The sequence below is a fragment of the Triticum dicoccoides genome, chromosome 2A (assembly GCF_002162155.2).
Source record: "Triticum dicoccoides isolate Atlit2015 ecotype Zavitan chromosome 2A, WEW_v2.0, whole genome shotgun sequence".
In the NCBI taxonomy this organism is placed as follows: domain Eukaryota; kingdom Viridiplantae; phylum Streptophyta; class Magnoliopsida; order Poales; family Poaceae; genus Triticum; species Triticum dicoccoides.
The window spans coordinates 738935639-738948266 of NC_041382.1; the positions used below are offsets into that span (position 1 = coordinate 738935639).

At 42.9% G+C, this 12628-nt stretch overlaps 1 protein-coding gene across 1 annotated transcript in view; it reads left to right on the forward strand.

Annotated features, from left to right (window-relative positions):
* Nucleotides 1-12091: 12091 nt before the first annotated feature.
* LOC119358263 (putative serine/threonine-protein kinase-like protein CCR3) overlaps nucleotides 12092-12628 on the forward strand; it is a 2713-nt gene continuing 2176 nt past the window's right edge. The window contains exons 1-2 of the mRNA XM_037624905.1: nucleotides 12092-12205; nucleotides 12256-12625. Of these exons, the coding sequence (XP_037480802.1) occupies nucleotides 12092-12205; nucleotides 12256-12625 (484 nt within the window). The remainder of the gene's footprint in view (nucleotides 12206-12255; nucleotides 12626-12628) is intronic.

Sequence of the window (12628 nt, forward strand, 5' to 3'; positions counted from 1 at the left end):
CGGAGGTTCCAAATTTTGAAAAATTGAAATTCCTAAAGTTGAAAGTACCAAAAGTTCATACTATGAATGTTGATTTCTGAAAGAAATATTTTCAAAAACCCCAAAAGTTTCAAGTTCTAAAAGTTGGATCAAGAATTTTTGAAGTCGATAACAAATTTGTCTGAAATGTCAAAACTGTTTTTTAATCAAAAGCGCCAAATAGAAAAAGTTGCCAAAAGTGGCTGGTCGGAATTTGACTACGCCATCCTGGTCTGTTGTCAAGCCGCCGAATAGCCCTATACAACGATTGACTACAACGTGAACTAGGCAATCTAGACCATTCAAATTAAATAAAACAATCACAATTCACAAGGCACTCTGGTTACATATGCATGATTGCGCACACATCAAACAAAGAAGAAGAAGAAGAAGAAGAAGAAGAAGAAGAAGAAGAAGAAGAAGAACACCAACATGCTCGACGGTAATGCATGCACTCTTCAAATGCTCATGTCATTTTCTACCTACAATGGAAATGGATAAATACTCTTATTACATGGACTACCATGGACCTCTTCATTCATATACCGTGTTTTGCTAATTAAATTCCTTTGCCTTTGTTTGTTGCGTGGTCCAGTTTTGCTAAATCTTATTTGTTTGTTTGGTCATGGTGGAATGCTTCTTGCCTGACATGTTGATTGGTTCTTTTAACCTGTTATTACTTCTATACAAGAACATTAAAATAATATCAATAGTGACATTCTGAAAGGAAAACCACCAATAAATAATATTTTTTAGGTGCACAAGCCTCCAATTCACTGACTACAAAGTCGTGATATCGACACCTTTTAACACTAGTGATACATCAGGCATCTACCGTACCACAGAATTTCTGAGTCCTAATTCGATTCATAGATCAAGAAACAAAGCAGATTCTTTTTTCTATTTGTGAATGGTATGAGGAGGATTTTATTTGACATTTCAAAATCGGGTACGCTATCCATAGCTGAATCTGTCATTTTATTTTATATAAAAACATGTTGAGGTTCGGACCTAGATTTAAAAGTGTGTGGCAAGATCGGTTAAAAAAATGTATGATTTGTATGCTACTTGCATGTCGTGAATTTTTCTTATATTTTTTTCACAATTATAAAAGGTGAACGCTCCACCCACGTTTCGTACGCGATAATTGGGCCCGTTGGTACGTTGAGAGCCTAATTCTGATACTCGGGCTCAAGTTGCAATATTTGGTATAAAAATGGTTTCCCAACTTGTTACCCAAGTCCATACTCTGCATTAATAATGTGATCAACAAATTTTAATACACCGACTGAGCTAACTCAGTTCAGTTAATTAGACATCGCACACGTCTTGACCCGCAACATGCTACAGAGTAGGTTACCGTGTGTACGTACGAGCTTCGGAAAGGGGGTCAACGGGATGAGGGAATGGAGCTGCTCTATGAGATTAGCCACAGTGGGAGTAATTTCAACAGTAACATCGAGTCCAACTCAGCAGATTTGTTTATGTGGCAATGAGTTAATGCAGAGAGAGGTAGTTTGAGTAACTTAGCTAGTTACTGTAACATCACATGTCTCAATGCAATATGAGTCTATAACATAATAAATGAAGCCTTGCATGACACAGCGGTCGAGAAGTCTACTCCTGCCTCTGCGTCGCATAGAAGTTGGCTTCCCCTCCCTTTGGCTGGCTGTCAAGCCTATTTAAGTCGCGCGCCGGCCCCATCCACATCACATCTCCGAACTCCTTTTTGCACACTTCTCAGCCTCTCTGCTCCCAGCCACCTCTCAGTTCCAAGCCTCTCTAACCACCATGCCCACCTCCCACGTCATGGTTCTCCATGCCACCAAGCGGCGACGACTCTGAATCTCCCTCCAGCAGCTGGTGTTGCTGCAACCGGCCAAAGCCGAAGGCTAGAACCAGCAGCGGCAGCGGCACTGCTACAGTCGACAGGAGGCACATATGCGATGCGATGGACCGGCAGGAGCCCAAACCAGCCGCGAGTTGTGCAAGCGGGAGGCGACTTTATGGGCGAATGGACGAAGGAGATGCAAGCTGGAAAAGAATCACACGAGGGGGATCGAATGGCTTACGAGGGCACCATTTTTATAACCTTTTGAGAAATATTTAACTTGATTTTGTTGAGGTGCATTAGAGCTTGTAGTAGTGCAACACTAAGACAACACAAGAGACTTGGATATTATATTAGTTAAAGCGATAAGAACAGATATTACACTTGTTTCTTTTAGCCAAAGGGTGAGAAATGTGTGATTTCGGTTCAGTCGAGCTCATCCCTTTGTATTCCCCACGAACGACTCTTGTAGTGTGGCCAGTCAATGTGGTAAAAATCGCGGGAGCTCCTACTCCGCACCTTCAGCACCATCTAACCCATGTGGCGCTCGCTACAGCGCCCTGCTGGGCCGGCCCACGAACGCGTAATGCCAACAAAGAGTTGTTGCAGTCAGGAATCGAACTCATGCAATTTGCTTTCCAAACCCGCTCGACTAACAAATAGGCCTACCTGCCACTAGTAATTAATAGTCCTCGATAATAATTAAGGACAACACTGGTTGTGCGGTTCCAAAAAGGGAAATTCACAGATTAAAAAGAAGTTCACAATAAAAAAGAAAAGGCTCATTTATTAAGAAAAGTTCAAAAATATTGAAGAAAAGTTCACAAAATATAAAAAAGATTACTAATTTAATAAAGGTTCGTGATTTTGAAAAAAGTTCAAGAGTTTGAAAAAGTTCACGGATTTGAAAAGGTTCAAAAAATACAAAGTAGTTCAAGAAAATTAATGAAGTTCAAAAATTTGAGGAAAAATTCACAAATTAAAAAAATCATCATTTTTTAAAAAAGTTCATCAATTTTGAAAAAAGTTCATCAAATTTGCAAAAAAGTTCATTGGATTTGGAAAAAGACCATCGATTTTGTAAAACAATTCATGGATTTTGAAAAGAGTTCATCGAATTTGCAAAAAAAAAAATTGATTTGGAAAAAGTTCATCAATTTTGAAAAATATTCATTGATTTCTAAAATAGTTCATCGATTTTGAAAAAAAGTTCACAATTTTTAAAAAAATCTCATCGATTTAAAGAAAAACGTCCGAATAAAAGTAAAAAAGAAAATAAGAAAAAAGAAAACAGAAATAGAAATAGAAATAGAATAAGGAAAAGGAAATAGATGTAAAGGAAAAGAAAATGTAACTGCAGCGTACGCTTGACAAGGGGGTCTCCGGTTCAAATCTCACCCAACGAACGTTTACACAGGTGCCTCAACTGGGACATCCCATCAGTAGACAACGTGTGCTTCACTTAAAGAAGTGATGTAAAAAAGAAGAGAGGGTGCGAGGATTTGAGCTCACCACCTCCCGCGTTCACATATGAAAACATTTTTGGGAAAAATTGAAACATTTCCTAAAAAATGCGATTTGTTTTATATAATGACGAATATTTTTTAAAACAGAATCCTTTTTTGAAAATGATGAACAATGTTTTTGAGACAGAACATTTTCGAAAAATGATGAACATTTTTTTTAAAACATGAACATCTTTTGAAATTCCAAAATCAAACTTGGACAGGCGAATATGAAACTCCTGAACAAAATTCAAAGTTTCAAAAATGGTCGTATTTGCAAAAATATTCTCTTTCCAAATTTTGATTCAAAGTTTCAATAAATGTTTGATTTTTGTTTAAATGTTCATGCTTATGAAAAAAGATTAAAAATCGTGTTTTCTAATATTTTTCAAAAATTGAACTTGTTTTTTCACAGTTTATAATTGTTTATGTTTCAATAAATATTTGCTTTCTTAAAAGCGCGTTCGAAGTACCAAATAATATTTTAGATCTGTCACTGCTCATAGTTCTTATAAGCCATGCTTCAATTTTAGAGACCCAGATTATGTGTACCATTGGTTATGTACCACTGCTTACTACCTGGAGGAGTGGAGTTCTAATCCTCGTTTGTCCAAATTTTTTAGGAATTTTTAAATGCGAGTGCAACTACTTAAAAGTTTGCAGTGCTTATGGCGGTGTTTGTTCAGTGGAAGGAAACGTTCCCGTCGACCGCGAGGAGCCTGTAGTGACTTCATAAAAATCTGAAGATGATATGCCGGCTCAATCTATTGAAGGTGCTCATATAATTAGGATATATGCGCGTGCGTTCATAAGAGTGACTGTATACCCATGTATATGAGTGACTCCGATTGCACTTTGTTCAAAAGAAAAAGGGGGCTGCCCCTCGCTGAATGAATCATTCGTCACGGGGAGCAGCTCCCGAGACCTCCTCTTCGGCGCCTTATGCGCAAAATGGGAAATCGGCGCTCACACGAATGGCAATGGGCCGTGGCTCATCAAGCATCACTTGCTCTCATTTCGTTTCATTTGCTCGCTCGCTAAATAAAAAGACTAATTTGTTCCCTCGATCAACTCGCCTTGCTCGTATTTTGTTTTTTTCGGTTGTGTTGTGCTGCTGGTTGAGGAAAAAGACCGCCCCTCGGTTTTTGTGAATTTTAATATGTTCATGAAATAAAAAAATCATGGATTTATTAAATGTTCATGGGTTTAAAAAAAGTCAAAATACAGAAATAGAAAAATCAGCAATTATCAAAAAGTTCATCGATTTTATCATGAATTTTGAAAAAAGGTTCTTTCGTTTTGAGAAAAAGTTCATTGTTTTTTAAAAGAAAAACCCACAGGTTCTAATAAAAGTTCACGAATTTGAAAAACGTTTGGGCATTTCGCAAAAGAAAACAAAAAGGGCATAGAAAAAAGAAAAGAAAAAAAAGCTGAATAGAACCTTTCCAAAAAATGAAGAAAGAAAAGAAGAAGGAAGAAAAGATAGAAAAAGATGTAACTAATCGCATCAGGTCAGCTGGTTAGTGCACCGTACATTGAACCAGGAGGTCGCCGGTTCAAATCAAACCCGCCGAAAGATGCTTAGCCAGAAACGACGAAGGAGGGGAGCTGGGGAAGGCCGACGATGGCAATGAGGGGGAATCTTTATTAGAAGCTTTGCCCCCTGCTTTACATAAACCATTATGAACTTACTAAAATTACCTTATTTATTCTTCTGGAACACTAGCAAATCTAATAGTTTCATCTGCTCTTGTTAACTTCAGAACGAAGGCCGACATCCTTCTTATTACCACCTGTGCAGTCTTTTGTGTTTTAGAAAACAGAAAAGAGGAAGATGGGTTGGGCTAGTGTGGAGGAGGGACGCGCGTCTGCTTACATAACATACTGTAATGGGCGCTTACGAAAAGGATTTGAGGCAGCTCCCATCGACCTGTTTGCTCGTTCACCAGCAGGCAGGCCCAGCGTGACCCCCTCCCCCACCCCCATGCAAAAAGGATCAGTTGAAGTTTTTTTGTTTACAATTCCCACATTACAACTTAAAAAAGAAGGTTTCAGTGGCTTGGATTTTTTTCCATGCTAAACTTAAAAAATGCTATCCTCTAGATAAAAAATAAAAACTGCAAGCCTCGATAAAAAATGCCATGAATTAAAAAATGTGCACAAATTTATAAAAATTCCATGCTTTGATTTTTTGAAATTGCCGTGATACTTCATAAAACTTCCATCCTCTATAAAAATTATTTTATGTGGATAAGGCCCCAAAAAAGTACCATGCAATAAAAATAAAAAATCCTAGCCTCTCAACATAAAAAATGCTATCATATTGACATTAAAGAATGTCATCCTGCTTTAATAGAAATTTCATGTAAAAAATAATAATAATGCCATGCTGTCAAAAAATAAACTGCCACCTATTAATAATAAAAAAATGCCATCCTCCCAGTAATAAAATTCCACGCTTTTAATCATAAAATGCCATTCTTTTGAGAAAAAAAATTTAAAAACTGCCCTGTTACTACTAATAAATGCCATGCTCTTAAACATAAGACTACCATCCTTTCAATAATAAAAAGGCGATGCATCTTATTATTAAAATGCCGTGCAGTAACTAAAAACTTCCACGGGGGATTGTAAAAACATGGCAAAATGGCAGTGCCACATAATAAAAATGCACACGGCAAATTTACAAAAAACAAATCACCTCTAAAAATTATAGGTTTTTTTCTATCAAAAAGTGGCAAAATTCAGGGTTTTTGGATTTTTTTGCAAATGAAAAAAATAATTTAAACAAAATAACTCAAATATATAAAAGATGTTTGAGCGCAAAGTGTTCACAACCACCTCTCTAGACCAACTGGTGGAGTGCGCGCTACAAAACTGTAGCAGGACTTGAGCCCCAAGTTGACGTGGCGTCAGATTTGTGCCAAGATATGTGCGTCTAGATTAGACGACAGGGACAACATTTGCTGGTACCTGGCATATTGGAAAGTTTAGCTTCCATGCCGCATGATTTGGTCACCCCTTTAGGCCTCATTTGGTAGAAAAGTATTTGAGAGGTTTTAGGAGGAGGGGATTTGGGAGGATTTGGTGAATCCCTCTCTTCCACCCAATCCTCCCAACTCCTCCAGAACCCCTCACATACCCCTTCTATTTGGTACAGAAGGATTGATACAGAGGGTTTGCAAAATTAGTACACTATAATTAAAGATGCAATTTTTACAACTTCAAAAGCTTCAAAAGCTCATAGAAGAAATGTACTTGCAACAATGGTGCAACTAGATTACGCAAAATAACAAAAAGGCTCGTATGATCTATTGCATGTACTATCAACTGTTCCAATGAAATGTTACATGCATACATGCCACGATCCGAATGAAAAATACAAGATGTTCGATCAACGAAAGTCAACGGTTCATTACAACATAAATTTGATCGGCAAATGCTCCGAGACATGTTTGCGGGCTACACGGTGTGAAGGAGACTTGTGGCAACGAAGTGGTCACCCGTCTTCCGCGAGATCAAGTCCCTATAAAAAACAGATGAATTGGTCCAAGGGTTAGATGTATTTTGAGTAAATGATATTAAAGCTCGCACTGCGATCTTGCCGCCGAAAACAAAATTCAGTGTGAAGTGACCCTATCTGTACATCTCCTGTTATCTGTTGGCACCCAAACATCAGATCAAAAGAATTAAACAGAAAAAGTAGTACACCTGTACAACATGATGATGGAATTAAACCAAGACCTAGGTCAATGGTGAATTCAATGAAATCATCAAAGGCAGAAGCACAAGGTTCATAACAAACAAACAAAAAATCTCAAGCAGAATGCAGAGTTAAAATTCAAACAACTGGCATCTTCCGAAGTGAAGCAAAGCACATTTGAAACTAACTAGAATACGTCTGGACTTCTAAAATTCTCAGAATGTGTTAAAAGGTCGCAATGAAATATTGCCCTGGATGTATGTATGTTTATTTCCTTCAAATTCAAACAACTATTCAGTGAAGCTCGCAATGTGGACTATTTCCTTGCTGGCTAGAAAGAGCACTGCAAAGAAACTGTAATGAATGGTCAGCTACTGAAGATGAGATAATACATCCTCCACTACCTCTCTGGATGCAGTCTCCAAGAAAGATATCAACAACATAAACCCGACTCCCTGTTGGGCAAACTTATTTATTTATCTGACATTTTTAGGCCGAGTTGCACAAAAAGGAAGATTTTGCTAGTAGTACCAAAGTACTGCTTTCTAAACCAAACTCTAGAGTCCAGCACATGGATGGAACAAGTACATTCTGAAACAAAGAAGTACAATACAACTTAAAATGGCTTCTCACTGCAAGTTGGCGCAAGCAGATCAGCTTAAACCTGTTGTATCACATACCCGTGTTGTGAGTTGTGACAACATAATCAAGCAACACTATACTGCAAGGTCCATGCATTTTATCAAACTTCCAAACAAGCTAACTGTTGGGATATCCTTCTCATGTGGGCTGTGAGGAGATGACCATTTGAGGCCTTTTAGGCAGCCCAAAGAGGTGCATAAGCCCACTACCCATTAGGGTTATGACCTAGGGTCATTTTAGACTTTGCACATGTGTGGATGGGGATGCTTTTACCCTCCATCCAGCATCCACCACCAAGTGTGACGAAAATCAGTTCATTCTCCAAGAGAGAAGAAGAGAGAAAACCAAGAGAGCAAGGGAAGAAGAGGAAGATTGAAGGAAGAGCAAGGGATCACCTCCCCAAGGTTGTGATGGTCCAGATCCACTACCTTGTCTCCTTCAAGCTTCGGTTCCATCATCTTTGGTGAGATTGTTCCAATCCCTAGTTCTTGAGGCCCAAATCTTGTTGTGTTCATCCAAGATTCAGAAATCTTGATGTATGAGATCCTCTAGTGCTTTCTAGAGAAGAACTTGTTGTATCCCACATTTGATAATAGTGGAAGAGGATTTGGGTGGCTTCAGTCCGTGGTTTTTACCCCTCAAGTTAAGGGGTTTTTCACGTGAAAATCTGGTGTCTCTTTGTTGATACTTGGTGCTATCCAGAAACTTAGTCCTACCAAAAGACACTAGGCCGAGGAGTGTCTTGCCCGCTGAGTAACATTTTCTGCCTCCATATATGCTGCTGCATATGTTTCCTTCCGTGCTAAGTAACGATCCTTGAATTAGTACATGATGTGGTGTTGAGATTACTTGTTTCCGCTGCAGTTATCAGTTAACCACAAGTGCATTTGTGTGCTAATTCCCAGCACTAACAACAAGATTATATACCAAACAACATATTTCACTGCTAAACTCTTGGAGTAATGAAGAGACAGTAGCATTAGTCGCAAGTGTTGTAGATTTGCAAGTTCAGATAACTATCGCTAAATTAGACTGAAGAACAAGACTGTCGGTCGTCACCACAACCCAACAAGTCCTCCTCCTTTGCATCAGCTACTAACAAATCTTGACATCTCCGACAATGGACATTTGAAACATTGATTCTCTCCTAACAAATATGCAGAGCACTCATCTATTTCAAATAAAATGAAATAAACATCTCATTCTATAGAAACACAATATTGCTACAAACTGTCAATCCTCCTAGATCCATCAGACCATCACCATCACCGTCACCATCACCATCAGAAAATCACGGCAATCTCGTCGGGTAGGGTTAGGATCGATGAGTGGCTAGAAGAGGACATCGTTCTTAGCGAGCTCTCCGGCGTCGATGACTTACCACCGGGGACAAGGTTAGGACGGAGGCGGGCAGAGGACGAGGGGAAGGGAGAGGCGGAGATGGCTTACCACCAGGGAGAAGGCCAGTATGTTGGAGGAGTAACGCCGGCGTCGGGCAGAGTCGGGCGGCGTCGGGGCGTCGGGCAGAGTCGGGCAGGCGGCGTGGGGGCTCCTCCTCTCGCCGGCGGGGCTCTTCCCCTCGGTGGTGGCGGCGGCGGCGTCTCTTCCTCTCGCTGGCGGCATGCGATGGGACAAGCGATTCCCTGAGTCACTGGACGAGAGTTTCGAGTCGCGTGGGTTCACGTGGTTTCGCGTGGATTAGAGAGGATTGGCCCATACAAACCCTCTGTACCAAATGGGCCAACGTGGTTTCTGGGGGTTTGCCCACGCAAGGAAAATCCTCTAGTGCATGTCAAACCCTGCCTACTAGAATTAGTAGTATGGAAGAGAATGTTTTGCAACATTTGTACTAATTGCTCATCAACTAGGCAACTACATAAAAAAGGTTTTGTTGTTTCTCACCTAGCTAAGAAATAGTTGCATCTCAATCGCCTGAGTGGTCACTGGATACATCGCGCACGCGGAGATTCGTGTTGGAGGGTGTGTGGTGGCCTTTTTTTTCTGGCTAACTGGCCTTACTTTTTGTTTGGTTTGCTATGCCCTGATCAGCAAATTCCCTGGCGCATCCAGGTCATGTTTTTTTCTTTTTGAGAAAGACAACATGTTATTGATTTTTTTAGAAAAGAAGAATGACCCCCGACCTCTGCATCTGGACGATGCATACAACCACTTTATTAATTAATCTCACAAGGCCTTACAAAGCCATACAACAACAAGACTAAAGCCACCGTCTAAGCAACAATTGTCGCTACACCTATCCAATTAATGAAGGGGTGCAGATAGTCCGGGCCTAATACCAAATAGACATCACAGCCAAACCTAAACATCTAAGATCTGAGGTCCCAACCAGGACGCCTGCCGGGTATGGGGCACCTACCAGTCCGGCGCACTCCTCAACCAGGACGCCTGCCAGGTATGAGGCCGCCGCAGCCACCTGCCACCAATCCATCTTCAGAGTTGTACTGTTGCATGTACCGTGCCAGGTCTCTCTGCCATCGACGCCACAACGACGCCCGACAGCGTCGTCCTCCTACACGAGTCCATCCTCCCACAGCAAACTCTGAATCTGCACTGCGCCACACGTTTAAGATCCGTCGCCATTAGTGTGTAGTATGAATCACCGGTCCACCAAAGAATCCGTCCTCTGGTCCCTTGATCACGTGTGTACCTCCAAGAATGACGCCCCAAGGGAGGAACGACACCAGAGCGTCGCCGTCATCCGATCATCCGATCTAGGGTTTCCCCCGGAGGTAGCAGAGAGTGGCCTTGAACTTCTCGACGACGATGCCTTCAAGAAGGGAACGACGCAGATAGCACCGCCACCGCCGGCCTTAGCAGACGCCGAAGGCAAGTTTTCACCCAGATCAGTTCGAAGGGATCCAACTCTCGTGCATGGGCCGCCGTCACCACCAGCACCACCAGGCAGAACCCTGGAGTATCGGCAGATCAGCGAGCCGCCGGCACCACCGCATCCAGATTGTCGGCCACGCCGGTCCGCCGCCATCCCCCGCGCCGTCCAGGTCAGAGACGGAGCCGCCGACCGCGCACAGGGAGCACCGCCACCTGCACACGCCGGAGTGCCGCCGAGAGCCTAGCGCCCACCATCGCTTGCCGAGGGCCGCCGCCGTGCGCCTCGAGCGGACTCCCACGCACACCAGGGGAAAACCGCGAGCGTGAGCCCTGCCGTTGCCCCCAAGCCCGCGCCGGCGCACCCCACCTCCAGCGCGCCGCCAAAAACCGCCACGATGTGCCCGCGCCAGATCCAGCGAGTCGTGGGAGAAGAGATCCCGCCGCCGCCGACGCCGACCGGGCTTTGCCCGGCGGCGACGAGGAGGAGAGGTCGAGGGAGGGACGAGGACGCGGCGGCGCTAGGGTTCCTCCCGGTCGCCGCGCAGGGGCGACACGGGAGGAGTCCAACAACAGGTTATCGATGGTGGCCATTTTGTTTTGTTTGGTTTTCTTTTTGTGTGGTGACCATTAAGGGTCAGGCAGTGCGGCAACAACAGGTTGCCACACACACCGCAACATGAATCAAAAAAAGAAAGGATGTGTCTAGAGCACATCTAGACGTGCTTTAATTATTGCACCTTTAAGTGAGTGAATCAAGCATAAAAAGAAAAAAATATATTCACACGAATCTTAATGTAAGATCAATGACATATGACTTAGATGTGCAAAAAAACTGAAAAAGAAAAGGCCTAGTCAGGTTCCCAGCAGTAATCTAGGAGATTTTCAGTTTATTTGAATAAACGTTTAGGAGATAATGATTTTTTTTCTTCAAACAGGCATTTACGCCACTGCTTGTAGCTCATCGTTGGTCTCGGTGTGATCTGTAATCTTGTGTTCCTTGTAACCCCTCGTAATTTCCTGGCTCTGCTGGTTCCCCTCTTAATGAATGAAACATAGCTCTGATACATTTCTTCCAAAAAAAGGTACAACGCACAAAACGAAAACTAGCAAACGAGAGAAAAATTGGAGGCATGATGTGGTATATGCTTTTGCTATCGGTACCGGTGATGTCAGCGATCGAGAAATAACTATTTCTCCATAAGCAATAATTGCCCCAACCGCCCAGCTCGTTGCACATTTCCGGCCGACTAAGTATACGAAAGCGATATATAGTACTACTTATATTATTATCAAGATAGTTTAGATTCTAAGACGAACATCATCAAATCCTACAGTTACAGAATTTGTCTTGTACAGCACGCAAACCATAAAAATATGCAACCACTTAATTAACCAAGTAGAAGATGCAAAACCTATAGAACAATTCGAAGGACTAACGCGGCATCGACGACCATGCCGTTGGGCGACCATGCATATATAGCCACCTCTTCTTGTCGCTTGATGATCACCAACTAACGCCCGGTAGTTGGTAATTACAGAGTCATGGCTGGTCTCGAGCTTGTAGTAGTGGCAGTGCCGGCGGCGGCGGTGGCGCGGCTAGTTTTCGTGCTCATCTCCGATATTACGAAGGCGGCAGAGAAAGCCCGCGAGAATAAGGTAGAGTGCGACCACCTAAAGGGGCGCGTATCCCATATCGTCTTCTATAGGAGCCTGCGAAGGTCGCCTACGTGGGCTCAACCTCAACGCATGCAGCTGCGCACTTCACGTCAGCGGAGATCGCCGTCTTGACCGGCAACTACGGCCATGTGCTCAGTGAGGACAGCTCCGGAACGGTGTACAAGGGCCGTCTCCACGACGGCCAGGAGGTGGCCGTCAAGAGCCTGAAGAACCACGGGAGTCAACGAGAGGGTGCGTTCGTGGCGGAGATCGAGATCCTCCGAAACCTCCGTCACAACCACATCGTGCGCCTGGTGGGCTGGTGCACGGAGGATGACGAACGCATGTTCGTCTACCAATACCAGCACACGAGCAACGGCACGCTCAGGGATCACCTGACGCCGGGCGGAAGCGGCGGCTCTG